Here is an 18,007-nt window from a genome sequence, read left to right as displayed (position 1 = left end):
ATAATAGCAACAGTATCATTACTATTAATGCTTATACTTCTGATGAGTCACAAAAACCAGATGTTGATAGCAACATGATTTGACAACAGATCCTTCCTGCTTAATACAGCCTTTATTCTTTACCTTTTCTACCTGCAAATGGATATATATTCATATTCCTCAGAAGAGTTGATATCATCTGGATTACTTGTATCTGACAAAATATGGGTTACAACAATTACTAAAGATATTCTTACCTAAACATCCTTATACGGTTTCAAGAAACAATTTTTTAATGTCTGACAGGTAATACATAAACATTTGTTAATCATTTAACAAGAACAAACTTTCCACTTTTTCCAAAGTAAAGTTTAAATCCTTAAAAAAAAGGAAGAAAAAGGGTAAAAGTTGTATGGGTCATCAACATCTCTGGCCCCCTGTCTTTGGCAATGTCAGTTTTTGTATTTTCTTTTAATCGATTTAACTACATTAGAATAACTCTTCTTCATTAATTTACATTTTCTTGCTTTTAAAAGATCTAAATCTGTGGATAATTTAATCTTCTTGATAGTTTAACAGTCTTGACCAACACAACTCATTCAAGGTTGGACTGTAAACTATGGCCTATTGTTTTTTTAGAAAAATTAAGTCCCAAAGTTTTATAGCTCCTGACAACTCCTAACTAGTCGTCTCACCTAATATGGGAAATTCTAGTTTCTCTTCTCTTTCACCCATTTATAAATGTGCTCTTGCTTTTCATCAACAAAATGTACTAATCTTTGATACAGATATTTTATTTAAGATTAAACAGAAGTTCTTTGCCTAAGGAGAAAGGGGCCTAAAGGAATGTTATCTTTTAGATAAGATTATATGTTGGTAGCCATAGCGATGGTCTTGAAACTGCTTTCGGTAGATATACATGTGGATTTCTGACTCTCTGCATATGTCTATTTATTTTAACATGCCAAAATCTATTTTAATAAATACAAGAAACTATACATATAGTAACATACACACAAAAATTAGTTGCACAAGTCTCACATGGAAAATAGCTTTATTACTCTAACCATACTTGTTCTCAAAAAAAAAAAAAATCAATAAAGCAAAATTCTACTACCTCTTAAAAAATTGTTAGAAAATAACCCATATAATTTATTTTCGTCCTGTAAATTCTTTTTTTTTTTTTTTTGATGTATTCTTTTTCTTGAACAGAAACCAGAGCGGCTAACATAGTATCATAATATTATCGCCAAAAAAAAATTTACCAATAGATAAATATAAATAAAATTTTAGTACACTATTGAACATAGGTGATATATTAAATCACTTTTTATTTTTATTTTTTTTTTAATATTTTATTTATTTACTCATGAGAGACACAGACTGAGAGAGAGAGGCAGAAACACAGGCAGAGGGAGAAGCATGCTCCATGCAGGGAGCCTGATGTGGGACTTGATCCCGGGACTCCAGGATCACACCCTGGACCAAAGGCAGGCACTAAACCGCCGAGCCACCCAGGGATCCCCTATTGTTATTTTTTTAAAGATTTTATTTATTTATGAGACACAGAGAGAGGCAGAGACATAGGCAGAGGGAGAAGCAGACTCCCCACACGAGGAGCCGGATCCAGATTCTGGATCACGCCCCAAGCCAAAGGCACAGGCTCAACCACTGAGCCACCCAGTGGTAAACGAAATCATTTTTAAAAAATATATCAGTCGTATTAAACGCTCATACAAAAATGACCAGCTGAAAGTGTTTTTTTTTTTTAACAATAATTCTCAAAGATTTTTTTTTAATTTTTTTTAATTTTTATTTATTTATGATAGTCACAGAGAGAGAGAGAGAGAGGCAGAGACACAGGCAGAGGGAGAAGCAGGCTCCATGCACCGGGAGCCCGACGTGGGATTCGATCCCGGGTCTCCAGGATCGCGCCCTGGGCCAAAGGCAGGCGCCAAACCGCTGCGCCACCCAGGGATCCCAATTCTCAAAGATTTATGGACTTCTTCAGCCTATCCATAATTAAAATATTATTGTATTGTGATCAGGATAAGTTAAATCAATGCTCATTTATACAAACTTTTTCTACTTCCTCACCAGCTGAATGAAAATCTAACACTTATGAGATTAGTACTTATATTATTAATCATTTAATTAAAAAGCCTCCTTTCAACACAGAGACATTGTCACAAACATTTAAGTTCCTCTTTTTATTCTTAGTAGAGGCAAGGAGTTTCCCATTTTATTTTGATGGGAATTTCTTCATCACCTTTGTCACATCTTTCTATACCTACTACACTGAAGCATTTTATCTAAAACCAGTGATGTCTGAATTACCAAAACAGCGTATTTTTTAAAAGATTTTATTTTTAGTAAGTAATCTCTATACCCAACGTGGGGCTCAAACCTACAACCTCAATATCAAGAGTCGCATGCTCTTCCAAATGAGCCAGCCAGGTGCCCCCAAAACTGTGTATTATTTTTAAAATTTGCAAAATCACTCCTTCTCTTTATCAGTAATTATACACAACTCAGCAACTTCCCCTTTTAACACACATTTTAAAATATTTATTGCCAAAAAATAAAAAAAATAAAATGAAATATTTATTGCCAACTGCACCAAATGTAAGCCACAGAAGGTTAAAACTGAGAAGGCATTTGGCTAAAGTCCAGGAATCCTAAATCCTGACCCCAATCTGCTTTAACCCTGTTTGCCCCTCCCCCCTCCCCCCCCCCAACCCTTGAATTCTCTAGGAAGGATATGAATAGAAGAAAAAGCCAGGCACCTACACAGTCACTAGAAGGCTTTTGTTACAAACTTCAAAGTGCTTTGAACGAGGCCAGTCCAAATGGAAGGCTCATCAAGCTTAAGGCCCAGAATCACTATCCCTTAGATAGCTTTTGCTGCCATTCCTCTAGTCAGCCTATGCTCAAATCTCAGCCAATGATGAAGAAAGGCCAGTCTAGCAACATATGAAGCAAAACGTTCAGCTCAGAAACCTCCTTAGCTCTGAATACCACCAAGAAAACTAAAACACCAAGAAGAAGCAAAGCCAAACAGAATGATAACGCAAAAGAGAATGGGGCAAGGCATTTCAAGACAGAGAATTGAAAGAATAGTTATGCTACCATTTATGGTAAGATTATGGACAGAGAAACCAGAATTCCTTAATGTAATATAAATCAAATATGCAATTAAAAGTTGCAAACAGGGAATCCCTGGGTGGCTTAGTGGTTTAGCGCCTGCCTTCCGCCCAGGGCGTGATCCTGGAGTCCCGGGATCGAGTCCCATCCCACATCGGGCTCCCTGCATGGAGCCTGCTTCTCCCTCAGCCTGTGTCTCTGCCTCTCTCTCTCTCTCTGCGGCTTTCATGAATAAATAAATAAAATCTTTAAAAAAAAAAAAAAAGTTGCAAACAAAGAAGGGGCAACTTGGTGGAACCAAATAGGAAAGTCAAAAAGGAGAGCATATGCTTGAATGTTTAAGGTTAAAGAGCACAAGCTTTTGAATTCCAATTGTAGGTCTACCACCAATCATTAGCTAAGTGATCATGAATGAAATCCTTAATCTTTCTAAATCTGTTTCTCCACCTGTATAACAGATACTAACATCAAAGGGTTTTTGTTTGGCATAGAGGAAAAGCTCAGTATTTGTTAGCTTTTCAAAAAATTAGTAAAACAAAAACTTGTTTTCTTTATACTCAGATATATTATTTCTTTAAATTTATGTTGGGGATGGGAAGCAGAATGAGCAAGACTGTACTATACAAAAGGCTGCAAGAAAGATTCAATAGTAAATATGAAACCTGAGATTTGCTTCAAAATAATCCAGTGGGAATAAAACACTGGCCTAAACTTGAGGTAGCCGGGGTGTTTGTTGTCTTATTCTTTCAAAATACTTTCCTACATGTTTGAAGTTTTCCAAAATAAGATTTTTTTTAATTTTTTTCTTTAACCAATATGGTTGAAAAATAAAGTTCTAGCATCCTTTCTATCTTTGACAAATCATAAATCTAAAAGAAAAAAAAAGAGGAAAATAGAAGTATAGAGGCAAATATCTACAAATGACCTAGAAAACATGCTTCCACTGATTGTGAAGGGGAGTATTCGGGCAGGAGCCTAAACAAATACCCAGACAATGGAGATAATTAAAAAACATGAAAAACAAGAGCACATCAAACTGAATATAAACATATCTCAGTTTAACAAAGTCAACAATTCTCTCTTCTACATACATCGTACACTTTTTTTAAATTTGTATAAACCAGTATTTAAGTATTATTTAAGTATTAACCAGTATTTAAGTATTTAACCAGTATTACTTAAGTATTAACCAGTTAATTTATCTAAGTAATCTCTACACCCAACATGGGGCTCAAATTCAGGAACCCAACATCAAGAGTTGCGTGCTACTCCAACTAAGCCAGCCAGGCACCCCTAAACCAGTAATTCTAAACATATTAGTAGAGCATATGTTATGTTAGATGTGAGTTCTGCTATAAATAAAATAAATTTCATTGTGGAAAATTCACATTTTCACATGTGGGATTTCCTTTTACTAAGCAATATACACCCTATAGATTCTTTTAGTTTTTCTTCCCCTTCACATTATGCATCTAGGAGAGAGAGAACAGGCCGTTACTCTTTGAAAACAAACCTCTAAAAAGTCAACTAGTAAGAGAAACACAGTAATCATTTATTGATGATAATGATGGTAAAAAATGATTCAGACTTTATGAAAAGTAAGCCAATAGATCAAATAACGGTTCCAGACTATCTAGTATTACTAATGAGAAACACAAGTCTTGAGGTGTTAGCATATTTAACAGAGGTAGAAAACTACTATGTAACTTCATATAGCAATTGCAGCAAGTTAAATAAAAAGTTTGCTTCTGACAGAGTTCCATTCTGTGTTTTACCTGATAAGTTAGGTAAATATTTCAAACGTTAAAATATCATACAATTTTTTCTGTGGATAAAAGGAAGCATTTATGGTAAGGGAAATCCCCGGATTGCTTCAACAAGAGTTATTACTCAGTGTTTCCCAACTGACCAATTATTTTTTAATACCCATCTTTATCTTCCTACATTCCTAAATAAAGGCAATAAGAATATGTATGTAAAAGAAGGGGTTTTCTTTTTATTTTATAAAGAAGGGCTTTTTAAGTATAAAACATGCTATGTAGATATAGGTGGGTGCTATGTTGATGCGGGTGACACCATTAAAATATTTTTCTAAAGCCTTCTATATGTCAAGTGTTGGAGAGTTTAAAATCTTGTGAAATAACTTTGCTTCTATATGATCCGGTTCAAACTTTGTAAAACTGTGGTAGACTTTTAATGATTTAGAAGTTATAAGAAATACTCCCTTACTTCAAATGGTAAAGTACAATTACAGTTTTGAATAAAACTCTAAGATACAATTGAGTAAATTTTCTCACTAGTATAAAATATTTCAAACATAATTTGTTTCCAAATACCAAAACCTCAAACATAAGTCTATAAATTACTGTTACACCCATTTTTTTCTTGTAGCCATTCCCTTTGACTTATCCTGCACTTACAATTCAAAAGTACACATTACCCAAAACTGAATTTTAAGAACTTCATTATTATAAGGTCACTCAACAAAAACTGGCTTTATACATGTAACTTTCTTAGACTGCATAACATGCAGAAAACTGATTATGTGATAAATCAAAAGAATCCATAACCCATAACCAAAAGAATCCAATCCATTTCTCTTTAACAAAAAATAAACATGTGGAGCAAAAGGAAAAAAAGCAAGACAAAAAATTATTACAAGGTATTAACCATACAGCCTTTCTAACATACCCCTCACAATCCATTAAGTAAAGGATTCTCAGACTAATTCTCCCACTTACATCCTAAGATTCTCAATTTTTTTTAAGACATCATTACACCAGACACTTTGTGACACCAAATCTAACCAATTCAAAAATCTGAGAAACAGACACTAACCACAAAATTCAAAAAGTCTTTTAAAACAGTATAATTTAAGGTGGCTCAGCAGTTAAGCGTCTGCCTTCGGCTCAGGGTGTGATCTTGGGAGTCCTGGGATCAAGTCCCACACTGGGCACCCAGCATGGAGCCTGCTTCTCTGCCTCTCTGTCTCTCGTGAATAAATAAATAAAATCTTTTTTAAAAAACAAAACAGCTGAGGGAAGTAAATCAATCAGAGAAGGACAAACATTATATGTTCTCATTCATTTGGGGAATATAAATAATAGTGAAAGGGAATATAAGGGAAGGGAGAAGAAGTGTGTGTGAAATATCAGAAAGGGAGACAGAACATAAAGACTCCTAACTCTGGGAAGCGAACTAGGGGTGGTGGAAGGGGAGGAGGGCAGGGGATGGGGGTGAATGGGTGACGGGCACTGAGGTGGGCACTTGACAGGATGAGCACTGGGTGTTATTCTGTAAGTTGGCAAATTGAACACCAATAAAAAATAAATTTATCATTAGAAAAATAATAAATAAATAAATAAAACGGTATAGTTTAGTACCAGAAAATAAAGTCATACAGTAACTTGCAATAAATACAACCTACCAAATATCTGAGTTTCATAAAATGCAACCAAAAAGTACAATCTTAAATTTCAAAAATACTGCTATTGGGGCGCCTGGGTAGTTCAGCTGGTTAAGAATTGGCCTTCAGCTCAGATCAGGATCCAAGGGTTCTGGGATCAAACCCTGAATCAGGCTCCCTGCTCAGCAGAGCCTGCTTCTCCTTCTCCCTCTGCTGCTCTCCCTGCGTGTGCTCTATCAAATAAATAAATAAATAAATAAATGTTTAAAAACTAGTATTGTACAGATTGCTCTCACTACTCAAACTCAGAATAGATTCAGACAAAATATCTATATAAAGGTATCTATCGGGGATCCCTGGGTGGCTCAGTGGTTTAGCGCCTGCCTTTGGTCCAGGGAGAGATCCTGGAGTCCCGGGATCAAGTCCCACCATCAGGCTCCCTGCATGGAGTCTGCTTCTGTCTCTGCCTGTGTCCCTGTCTCTGTCTCTCTCTCTCTGTCTCTCATGAATAAATAAATAAATCTTTTTTTTTTTTTTAAAAAGGTATATATCTGTAGCCAAACTTTTGTTATTAGTACTCAAAACTCAAGCATAGAACAGATTTAAACAATGTGGTTTACCACATTTTCTGAACTTGATATATAAACCCTCACCAGAGAAAGGCAGAAATTTCGAAGACTTGGATAGCAAAATATACCTGTGCTGTGACACAACTCCATCAAATAACCAGCAATTTTGGGGTCCCTGGCTGGCTCAGTCAGTAGAGCATGCAACTCTTGATCTTGGTTGGGATCGTGAGTTCAAACCCCACGTTGGGTGTAGAGATTACTTAAAAAAGCAACATGGGGGGATCCCTGGGTGGCGCAGCGGTTTGGCGCCTGCCTTTGGCCCAGGGCGCGATCCTGGAGACCCGGGATCAAATCCCACGTCGGGCTCCCGGTGCATGGAGCCTGCTTCTCCCTCTGCCTGTGTCTCTGCCTCTCTCTCTCTCACTGTGTGCCTATCATAAATAAAAAAAAAAAAAAAAAAAAAAGGCAACATGGGGGCACATAGGTGACTCAGTTAGGCTTCAGACTCTTGGTTTTGGCTCAGATCATGATCTCAGGATTATGAGATCTAGCTCCAAGTGGACCTCTGTGCTCAATACAGCGTTTGCTCGAGAGTCTCTCCCTTTCCCTCTCCCCTTTCTAGCCCTCCCCTTGCTTGTGCTCTCTCTAAAATAAATAAAATTGGGGCAGCCCCGGTGGCGCAGGGGATTCACGCTGCCTTCAGCCTGGGATGTGATGCTGGAGACCTGGGATCGAGTCCCACGTCGGGCTCCCTACACGGAGCCTGCTTCTCCCTCTACCTGTGTCTCTGCCTGCCCCCCTCTCTCTCTCTCTGTGTCTGTCATGAATAAATAAAAATGAAATTGGGGATCCCTGGGTGGCGCAGCGGTTTGGCGCCTGCCTTTGGCCCAGGGCGCGATCCTGGAGACCCAGGATCGAATCCCACGTCGGGCTCCCGGTGCATGGAGCCTGCTTCTCCCTCTGCCTGTGTCTCTGCCTCTCTCTCTCTGTGTGACTATCATAAATAAATAAAAATAAATAAATAAAAAATAAAAATAAATAAATAAAATAAAAATGAAATCTAAAAACAATTTTATAAAATAAATAAAAATCGGGCATCCCGAGTGGCTCAGCAGTTTAGCGCTGCCTTCAGCCCAGGGCCTGATCCTGGAGACCTGGGATCGAGTCCCACGTCAGGCTCCCTGCATGGAGCCTGCTTCTCCCTCTGCCTGTGTCTCTGCCCCACCCCCTTCTCTGTGTGTGTGTCTCTTATGAATAAATAAATAAAATCTTAAAAAAAAAAAGACAATAACAAGTGTCAGCAAGGTGGTAGAGAAACTGGAATCCTCATACACTGCTGGTAGGAATGTAAAACAGGGACTGCAGCTGGTTTAGAAAACAGTTTGGAACGAATGAATGAATAAAAAATAAAGCCCCTGGGTGGCTCAGTCAGTTAAGCAGCTGCCTTCAGCTAAGGTCATGATCTCTGGGTCCTGAGAGACTGAGCCCTGCTGAGCAAGGAGTCTGCTTCTCCCTCTGTGCTCTTGCTCTTGCTCTCTCAGGTAAATTAATAGAATATTTTTTAAAAAAACTAAAGAAGTTTGGCAGTTCCTCAAACATTAAGTTATATGACCCAGCAATTTAACTCTTAAATACACACTCAAGAAAAGTGAAAACAGGGATCCCTGGGTGGCGCAGCGGTTTGGCGCCTGCCTTTGGCCCAGGGCGCGATCCTGGAGACCCGGGATCGAATCCCACATCGGGCTCCCAGTGCATGGAGCCTGCTTCTCCCTCTGCCTGTGTCTCTCTGCTTCTCTCTCTCTCTGTGACTATCATGAATAAATAAATAAAATCTTTAAAAAAAAAAAAAAAAAAGAAAAGTGAAAACAAATGTTCACAGAAATATAATTCACAACAGGCAAAAAGGGGAAACAATACCATTGCCCACCAACTGATGAATGCTAAAACATAGTATGTCCATACAATTGCAATATTACTTAGCCATAGAAAGCAATTAGCCATAGAAAGCACTAAGTGCTGATACATGCTACAACATGGATAAATCTTAAAAACATGCTAAGAAGCCAGACACAAAAGGCCATATATATTGTATGATTACATTTATATGAAATATAGAAGACTGACAGAAAGCAGATTGGGGATGCCAATGGCTGGGGTCACAGATGGAATGGGAAATGACTGCTAATGGGCATGGGGTTTCTTTTTTGGGTAATGAAAGTGTTCTGGAATTATATAGTGATTTTATTTATTTATTTATTTATTTATTTATTTATTTATGACAGACATAGAGAGAGGCAGAGACACAGGCAGAGGGAGAAGCAGGCTGGAATTATATAGTGATTTTATTTATTTATTTTTTTTTTTTATTTATTTATTTATGACAGACATAGAGAGAGGCAGAGACACAGGCAGAGGGAGAAGCAGGCTCCATGCCGGGAGCCCGACACGAGACTCAATCCCGGGACTCCAGGATCGCGCCCTGAGCCAAAGGCAGGGACTCCAGGATCGCGCCCTGAGCCAAAGGCAGGCGTGCTAAACCGCTGAGCCACCCAGGGATCCCCTATATAATGACGTTTAAACAATGTAGTGAATAAACTAAAATTACTGAATTGTATATTGTAAAAGGGTGAATCTTAAAGTATGTAAATTATACCTCAATTGAAAAAAAGAAAAACTTCAGGGTACAAACCACCTTATTGGAATATTTCCTGCATACAAGAGACCTAAAATCAGCTAATAATTCACACTGGGATTATCCCCAAAACAATGTGCCATTGTAAGGAACAGTAAAAGGATTTTTTAAAATACTCGCAAATAGAGTAGAAGATAATTTGGAGAGTAGTGATGGTAAGGTTTTAACCTGAAATTACAGAACAACAGCTTTGTTTATTAACATCTAGCCAATATCCAGATTCCATACAACAGATGGGTAGACATAAAGAAATTAAGAATCAAAAGAGAAGTTCTGAGGCATATCAAAACAAATCAAACCCCTTTGCTGAGCTTCACAGCCAGCTTGCAAATCAGCAAAGAAAATCAATCTCATTATTTAACATATACCTGTATTTGCCACGAAAAATGCTTTTGGACTATGTTTGCAAATACCAAATGCAATCTTTAAGGATGAATATTTGGCAATACAAGAGATGTTTCAAGAATACATATACCACTGATTTTAGACAACTGCAAAAATAGGTTTTGTGCAATGTAATATAGTACAGCCTCCAAATGAGAAGAGACAATTTTGTATAACATCATTCCCGTGAAGGTGATTTAAAAAACAATTATGTGTCATTGCTGAGTTCCAAAATGAAATCTTCAAATAAAGGAAACATTCATCTCCTGAGCTAAGGAGTGAAATGCAATGTAAACCCCAAGGTGCCTAACAAAGAGACCCCACTTTTTAACCTGCATTGGAAAATCCTACAAGCTACCTTTGCAAACCTATCATCTATACATCCCCTACATGAATCACGGTCTCATCTCATTCTTTGCCACTTTTGCTTATTTGTTTTCTCTGGACAGGAGTGACTCTTCTGTATTCATCAAATAACGCTAAAATCTGCCACCTTCTTCATGAAGCCTTCCTACATCATTTCGAGAGATTTCTTTCACTTCTAAACACCCCTAGGACTTGCTTGCACCACAGTATGGCACATTTTGCCTTGTACTATTATTGAACACACTATATTTTCTCTAAGTACTAAAAGTTCCTGAAGATTAGGGTAGATTCCCCAATACTCTCATCTGCCCACAGCAGATTCAAAATTAAATGAAATCCTTACCTAAACCGCCTTTCATTCCTAAAAACAGCACTAATATAAGTAGCTAAGTAATTATGTGGGTGCTCAGAGATGGCAAGTCCCCACAGACACTGAACACCTAATTCTCACTCTGAAAAAAATTACAGGCCATCCAGTATAGCCCATAAGGCTAAATAAAAAAAAAAAAGAAAGAAAGAAAGAAAGAAAGAAAGGAAAGAAAGAAAGAAAAGAAAAGAAGAAAAGAAAAGAAAAGAAAAGAAAAAAGAAAAGAAAAGAAAAGAAAAGAAAAGAAAAGAAGAGAAAGGAAGAAAAAAGGCATTATTCAGAGATTTCCTAGAATTGTTCTGGTTACCAGCACATCTGAGGGAATCAGGGCAATATGAAATAACTATGTAAAGTCAAAGAGACTTAACTCTGCTATCCTTTTCAGCCAAGCTAGAGCTAAGGTGAAATCAGCAAAACTTTCCCTACATTGAGAAGAGCTTTTTAAGAATACAGCAAGGATGAGGAGCAGCCAAGCAAAAGGTTACATCACACCAAGCAACATAGAGAACCTCAATCTTCTTGAAATATGGACTGCCATAGTCTCAGAGGACACCTTAATAATCACCTGGTTACCAAATATCCATCTTGATTGATCATAATCACTGTCTGAAACTGCTGACTCCAATTCATCTAAAATGTAATAATGGAAACACAAACACCTCCACAATCCTGATGCACCCACCACAAACCCCCCAAAATAAAAGAATTAGATTTTGGGAATAAATGAGAATTAAAAATGAATTCATTTTAAATCCAAAGACTGCTGTAAATTAAGTATCATTTAGAAACCAAATGACCCTCAAGTACTAAGATAATCAGTCAACAGAATCAAATAGAAGGTTAACTGTTCAGAACCAATCTCATTAAAATAAAACGAGGAATTATTTCGTCTGCTCGTGACAAACCACATAGCTGCCTTTTCCTTATATGAGAATCACTGCTAACCTTTATAAGAAAGTTAACACTACTATTGATTTACTTAGAACCCTTCTTAAAGAAATTACATATAATAAAAGAGAAAATATGAAACCCAATTGATTTTAGCTGTGAGACTATCAACTATGTATTACTCCTCTGCCCTCTGGACTTTAAATATCTCCTGAACTTTACCACCTTCAAAGTGGAAATTTGGAGTTAAAAGTATGCTTTAAGAAAACTGAGGACTAGATTAAACCCCCCCTACAAAAAAACAAATCAAAATTTGATATTAATATATTTACACAATTTTGCTGTCATTAAGAGAAAAGAAAAAATAAAATACAACCTTGTCAAGCAGCAATAAGTAACCACTAACACTAGCAATGACCGATAAAAAGGGGACCTGAGGCAGAAGGCAAGGTATTCAAAGCAAACAGAATAAGACCAACAACACATTAAAACCATCTAAACTAGAGTAACAGTAACTTAAGGAATCTACAGGGCTAAGTCAATTTCAAAATCTTTTAAAAACTAAAAAGCCCTACTGAAAAAAAAAAAAAAAAACCAATCATGAAAAAAAGAGAAATAAATACAAGAACTAAAAATTCTTCAAACTAATTTCACGATTTTATATTCATAATTCTGAAAACTCACTAATTTCACTCTTCTCAAAACCTACATGCCTTCATAAACTCTTTCATATGATGGTTATAATAAGTAATTCAAAATGAGCTTAATCTGATGTAACATTTTAGCAAATGTACTACAGATTTGAAAAAAATACAAGCAGAGACACAGTAAATGATAACCGATAACCAAAAGGCTTTTTGGAGAGCAGAGCTGGGCTTGGATTGGCAGGAGGGAAAATTTAAAATACGTCCACAAGTCAGCTTATATCAAAAAAAATTGATTCGTGCCTTTATTACTTACATAAGCATATTTTAAAAATGTACTTTTAACCTGTGGACAACCCAAGTGATATCAGATACCTTAAAGGGTTGCTGCCTATTTTAATTTTGATGTTACAGCCTAAACGTTTAACAAAATTCACATAGATCTTCATAATGAAACACTTCAGAAATGGAAAGGCTTATATTCTCTAGGTAAAGGTTACCTTATGTTTCACTTAAAGTTTCAGTTTTGCTTTTTAATCTATTACAGAAAACATCTCTTGTGGGACATTGTAAAGGGCATACCCTCCTGTCAAGCCAGAAAGCTCAAACACAAAGACACCGAGCTAACCAAGTGCTGTAATTCTTCCAAACTGAGCCTCTCCACACCCCCTCCACCCTTCCCCCCAACAGATATGTCTATTAAATCAGTGTCTGTTCTCCCCCTCGCACAACAAAGAGAACTTCTCACCGCATGAAATTGCCGCTGAATGGACACCAGAAAGCAGGATTTGCATAATTCCTTCCAACGAAACCCTGTCGGGAAGGAGGGGACGAGGGGCCCAAGCGTACGGATAGAATCTCCTAGATTCTGCTGGGGAAGACCTGGTTCCCAAGAGTATTCCCCACGGGGGGAGAAGGGGAAAAGGGGCTGGAATTCTGCGCCTCCCCGAAGACCGGCCTGCGGGACGGAGGAGCACGAGAAAGCATCTCCCCACGCAGCAGCAGCAGCAGCAGCAGCAGCAGCAGCAGCACCGCACCAAAGATGGGGAAATAACAATGCTGGGGGACAGGAGAGTCAGACACAAGGATGGACTGGGGCTAGGGGGCGGCGGGCGGAGCGGAGACACCACACGGGCCACTTACTTTTTGGAGGGGGGTTAAATATATGAGTTAAGCCCTTATGGTCCCGCCGGCCGCCGCACAGAGGGAAACGGGACCTTGGGAGAGAAAAACAGACAAAACACACAGTGTGAGAGGCGCAGCTCAGCCGCCCGGCCCCTCCCGGGGCGCCCCCGTCCACACTCCCTCCTGCCCGTGGGGAAAGGGCCAGCCGGGGCCCGGGAGGCTGGGGGACTCGGGCGGGGGGCGGCGAGGCTCTCGGCGAGGCGGCGGCTCCAGCAAATCCCTCGGGAGGGGACAAGAGCGACCCCCGCTCCGGCTTCTCGGTCGGACCCGGTTCCACCCCCTTCCTCCCCGCCGCGCACACACCGAACACAAATACACACACACACCGACCCGAGCGTCGAGGATTAACTCCCCGGCCGCCGCCGCCGCCGCCGCCGCCCGCAGAGGAAGTGCAGCCGCTGCCCCCCGCGGCCATGACACCCTACTTGGCTCGGTCAGGCGGACCCGGGGCCTGTGACAGCTCCGGCTCCCTCCGCCCCCATCTCCACCTCACGCCTCGCACACGCCCGAGCGCCGGGCGCCCGCCCGCCCGCCGCCGCCGCCGCCGCCGCCGCCGCCGCCGCCGCGCGTGCACGCGGGGACCCGGGCGCGCGCCGCCGCCGCGCGTGGGGGAGGGGAGGGGAGGGGAGGCAGGCGCCCGCCGAGCGGAGGCGGCGGCCGAGCGCGCCCCCCACCACCCCCCGCCCCGGTGCCCGGCTCCGCAGCGCCCGAGGCGGCGTCCCCGGTCTAGTGGCAGCGCCGCGGGGCGAGCTTCCACAATAAGCCGGCGGCGGCGCCGGGCCGCCGGGCGGGGAGGAGGGGGGACGGGAGGGAAGGGGCACGCGCTCCCGCCCGAGAGCCCGCCCCGGGGAAGGCGCGCGGAGGGGAGGGGAGGGGAGGGGAAGGGAGGGGAGGGGAGGGGAGGGGAGGGGAGGGGCCGGGGAGAGCCCGCCCGGAGGTCGCGCGCGCCCGCGCTCCGGGGGGTGGGGGAGGGGGACGCCCGAGCCAAAGAGGGAGGGCGGGCGGGCGGGCCGGGGCGGCAATTGCCCGTGCCCCGGCTCCCTCCCTCGTCCGGGGCAGCCGGTGGCGGGGCGGCCCAAGGGCCGGAGGCGGCCGGGGGAGGGTCTCACCTACACAGTGAATGAGCTTGTGGCGCCACGAGTCCAGTTCCTGCCGAAAGCCGCGTCTCTCAACGGAGCATTGCTGCCGCCTACACACCCTCGCCATCTTCTGCCGCCCGCCCGGCCCTGCCTCCGCCGCGGCCCCGCGCACGCCCAGCCGCGTCGCCCGGGGCCGCGCACGCACCCGAGGCCTGGGCGTCGCGCCTCCCGCCGGGGGCGGCGCGGGGGCAGGGCCGGCCTCACCTCGCCGTGGCCCCGGCGCGGTCGGCGGGGCGCTCGGGCGTGCGCTGGCGGCGAGCTCGGCGGACTGCGCGGCCGCCCGGCGTGCGGTGTCGGCGCCTGTGTGCGCCGCGGGCTCCCCCCTCCGCCCCTCCGCCCCGCCGCCGCCGCCGCCGCCGCCCCCGCCCCGCCGCCGCCCAGGGAGGCTCCTGCCCGGAGCAGCCGCTCGCGCCGCCCCCGGCGCGCCCCACGGCCGCCGCTGCCCTTCCTCTCCCTTCCCGGAACTTTTTGTCTCTCAAACGAGCCCCGTTTATCACTTCTAACCTGCCTATCGCCCGACACCAACTGTTGCGAGTTCCGCGGTAACCGCGTCTCTGAACTTCTCGGCCGCAGCTGCTCCTCTCGGGAACCTGTTTGAGAAGCCGAGTTCAGAGCAAATGCCCGGGGGCGCCGGGGCGGCTCAGGCCGCGACCCCGGGATCCGGAGTCGGGTCCCACTTCGGCTCCCTGCACGGAGCCTGCTGCTCCCTCCGCCTAGGTCTCTCCTCTGCCTCCTTCTCTGTGTCTCATAAATAAATAAAATCTTAAAAAAAAAAAAAAAAAAAAGGATAAATGCCCGGATGCCCGTGGAGGCACTGAGCCCCAGAGTTTTTATTAAAAACTGAAGCGGATCTCATTTATTAAGTCATCGAAAGACCTGGCCAATGTTTGCACACCCAGCAAAAACTGAATCAAGCGTTTTAAACAGAAAACTGAGAGGTTTCTACTAGCAAGGCTGAGCATAGGCGAGATTCTCCAGGTGGCACCTTCGAAACCTCTCCTGTGTGTGTAGAAAGAGGTTTAAGAAAATTGTGCCAAAATGAGAAGGGTATTTCAAAAAGAAGGTTAAATTAGCAATACTTAAAGCGGAGTGCTGGAAAGTGGCATAATTCCATATTTCTGGAGACACTCGAATATTTTCAATGATGAAAGGGATTTTTCAGGTGAAAACCTTAGGATAATTAAATCACCCTGCGCAGAGCACTACCTGTTCCGTTTAAACATTATTCTGATCTGAATGACCTGTTATTTGGGACAGAAAGAGAAAAGAGAAAATGGAACAAAAGGAGAAAGCGGCGGGGGGGTGGGGGGGGGATGGGGGGTGCAGGGACAGAATACAAAAGCAAAAAAGGGGGGGAATAGGTCCCTCTTTACCAATAAACCCAGTACCCAGGATTTTTTTTTTTTACCTCTTCCCCATCTTTGGGGTTTAAGCTTAAAGACGGTGTATTCCTGCTTTTAGATATATAAATTTAATGTGAAGACTTAATTTTAATTACTGTAATAGGCAAAACAAAATCATTAAATACTTGCAGGCAAGAATCACATCGGTGTATTGATTTCTGTCTTTTCAACATAGCGGTCCTGATCTCAACTAGGCACTTGTGGAATGCCCTGTCTATCCATAAAGAGATGGAGTAGGTGGGCTCTTGAGTGGAACTGGTTTGCAATGTATGTAGAGAAAGGCACCTCTGCTCCCCAAATCTAACACCAATGATCGTTTCACAATTCTCAGAAGTCCACAATGTTTCGCCTGCTAAAGAGAACTGTCAAATGAACAAACTATTAAGTAAGGAAGTATTGAATTTCTGTGTACACAAAATTATCCTGAGTAGTGAAGGAAAACAAAAACATGAAATGAAAGATTGCTGAGGACACCCACCGTGCACATGTGATGGCGGGACATCTTCTGTCTTCAATCTGTTATTTTCTTTCCTTTACCACTAGGTGGTAGGTTTGAGTCTAAGTTGATTCGGTTTTTGGAGGAAGTATGCTTCATGAAGTTTCAAATAAATGAACAACATGTAACTATATACAATGAATTAATGAATGTATTTTCCAGTCACTCATATAATCTGCTTGAAATGATCAAGCCAAGCGTAATTCTCCCTCAACATAATTTCTTAAAGAGTCTCAGACATGTAGATTAAGAGGATCTTAGAGACTTCAGAGATTGACTCTAATTTGAGGTATGGAATTACAAGCCCAGACAAGTAAAGTGACTTGACCAAGGTTGCATAGCTGCTAGGTGGAAGGAAGGCAACACAAGCCAGAAGACAGATTTCCCAATTCCCAGTTCAATGCTATTTTTATTACTCCACTTTGAATTGCGATTTTTGCTTCACTTATTTTAAGTTATGAACCAATATATAGTTGACCTCTCACAAAGGCTTATTTGGAAGAAAGGATGAGGGGACAATAGTAATAACTATCATTTATTGAGTATCTACTATATATCTAACACTGCAACTTTATTTCATTCCATCGGAATAACTGCCAAAAAGGAGGTATTGTTTTTACCTACTTTTTACATTTTCCAGATTAGAGATTCAAGATTCAGAGGAGTTAAGTCCAAAGTCACAAAGTTACCAAATGCCAAAACCAGAATTCTAAGATCTCTCTGACTCCAAAACCCTCTAATTGTCGTGCAAGTAGAAGCAGGACTCTGCATGCAGAGGATTCATTTAATTCCATGTGAGAGGTTATATTCCATTGCACAGCTAAGCAGTTTGACAAAATTGTCGAGCTCCCATCATGTATCAGGCAGTGTCCTAGGCACTTAGGATACCTAGATATCTAAGACATAAGTTCTAACCCTTAACTCTTTTACCTACCCTGGAATAGAATCTTAGCAGCAAGTTCTTTACCATTCTGGGGAGCATCGAGCAATACCACACAGTGGTAAGAGTAGAATCTGAAGATGCAGAGAGATTGATTAGAATCTTCGTTCCATCCCTTAGAACCTGTGTGGTCTTGACAGATTAACTTCTCTGGTCATCAGTTTCCTCATGTGACAAAGAGGATAATAGTGTACAAGATGGAGGTTGTGTGAAGATGAAATGAAACAATCAAGCACAGTGGCTGGCACATTGTTAGCACGAAAGGACTATCAATTCCCATGATTTGGCTCCTGTCTGCTCATCCAGTCTGCAGGGTGACAAGAAACCAAGATGCTTGTACAGTTTGGGCTGAATATGTAACAGCATGAAGAAATAGTAACAATGACCTTGGCCTTTGAAAACAAT

General features: G+C 41.9%; 1 protein-coding gene across 12 annotated transcripts in view; it reads right to left on the bottom strand.

Moving 5' to 3' along the window:
- LCOR (ligand dependent nuclear receptor corepressor) overlaps positions 1-14,877 on the bottom strand; it is a 153,030-nt gene extending 138,153 nt beyond the window's left edge. For 2 of the 12 annotated variants that reach the window (XM_038578397.1, XM_038578400.1), the window contains exons 1-2: positions 14,738-14,877; positions 13,583-13,656 (exon numbers count right to left, since the gene is read on the bottom strand). Coding sequence is in view for 8 of the 12 variants with exons in the window: in XM_038578390.1 (XP_038434318.1) it covers positions 13,583-13,656; positions 13,951-14,039 (163 nt within the window). In the remaining 4 variants the exon portion in view is untranslated. Of the gene's footprint in view, positions 1-13,187; positions 13,253-13,582; positions 13,657-13,950; positions 14,115-14,733 lie in introns of those variants that run through there. The other 10 variants (XM_038578390.1, XM_038578391.1, XM_038578403.1 and 7 more) reach the window with 8 other exon arrangements.
- Between the last annotated feature and the right edge of the window lie 3,130 nt (positions 14,878-18,007).

This window comes from Canis lupus, chromosome 28, assembly GCF_011100685.1.
Source record: "Canis lupus familiaris isolate Mischka breed German Shepherd chromosome 28, alternate assembly UU_Cfam_GSD_1.0, whole genome shotgun sequence".
NCBI lineage: Eukaryota > Metazoa > Chordata > Mammalia > Carnivora > Canidae > Canis > Canis lupus.
The sequence above is the reverse complement of the archived record's forward strand: the minus strand, read 5'-3'. Positions and strand labels throughout refer to the sequence as shown.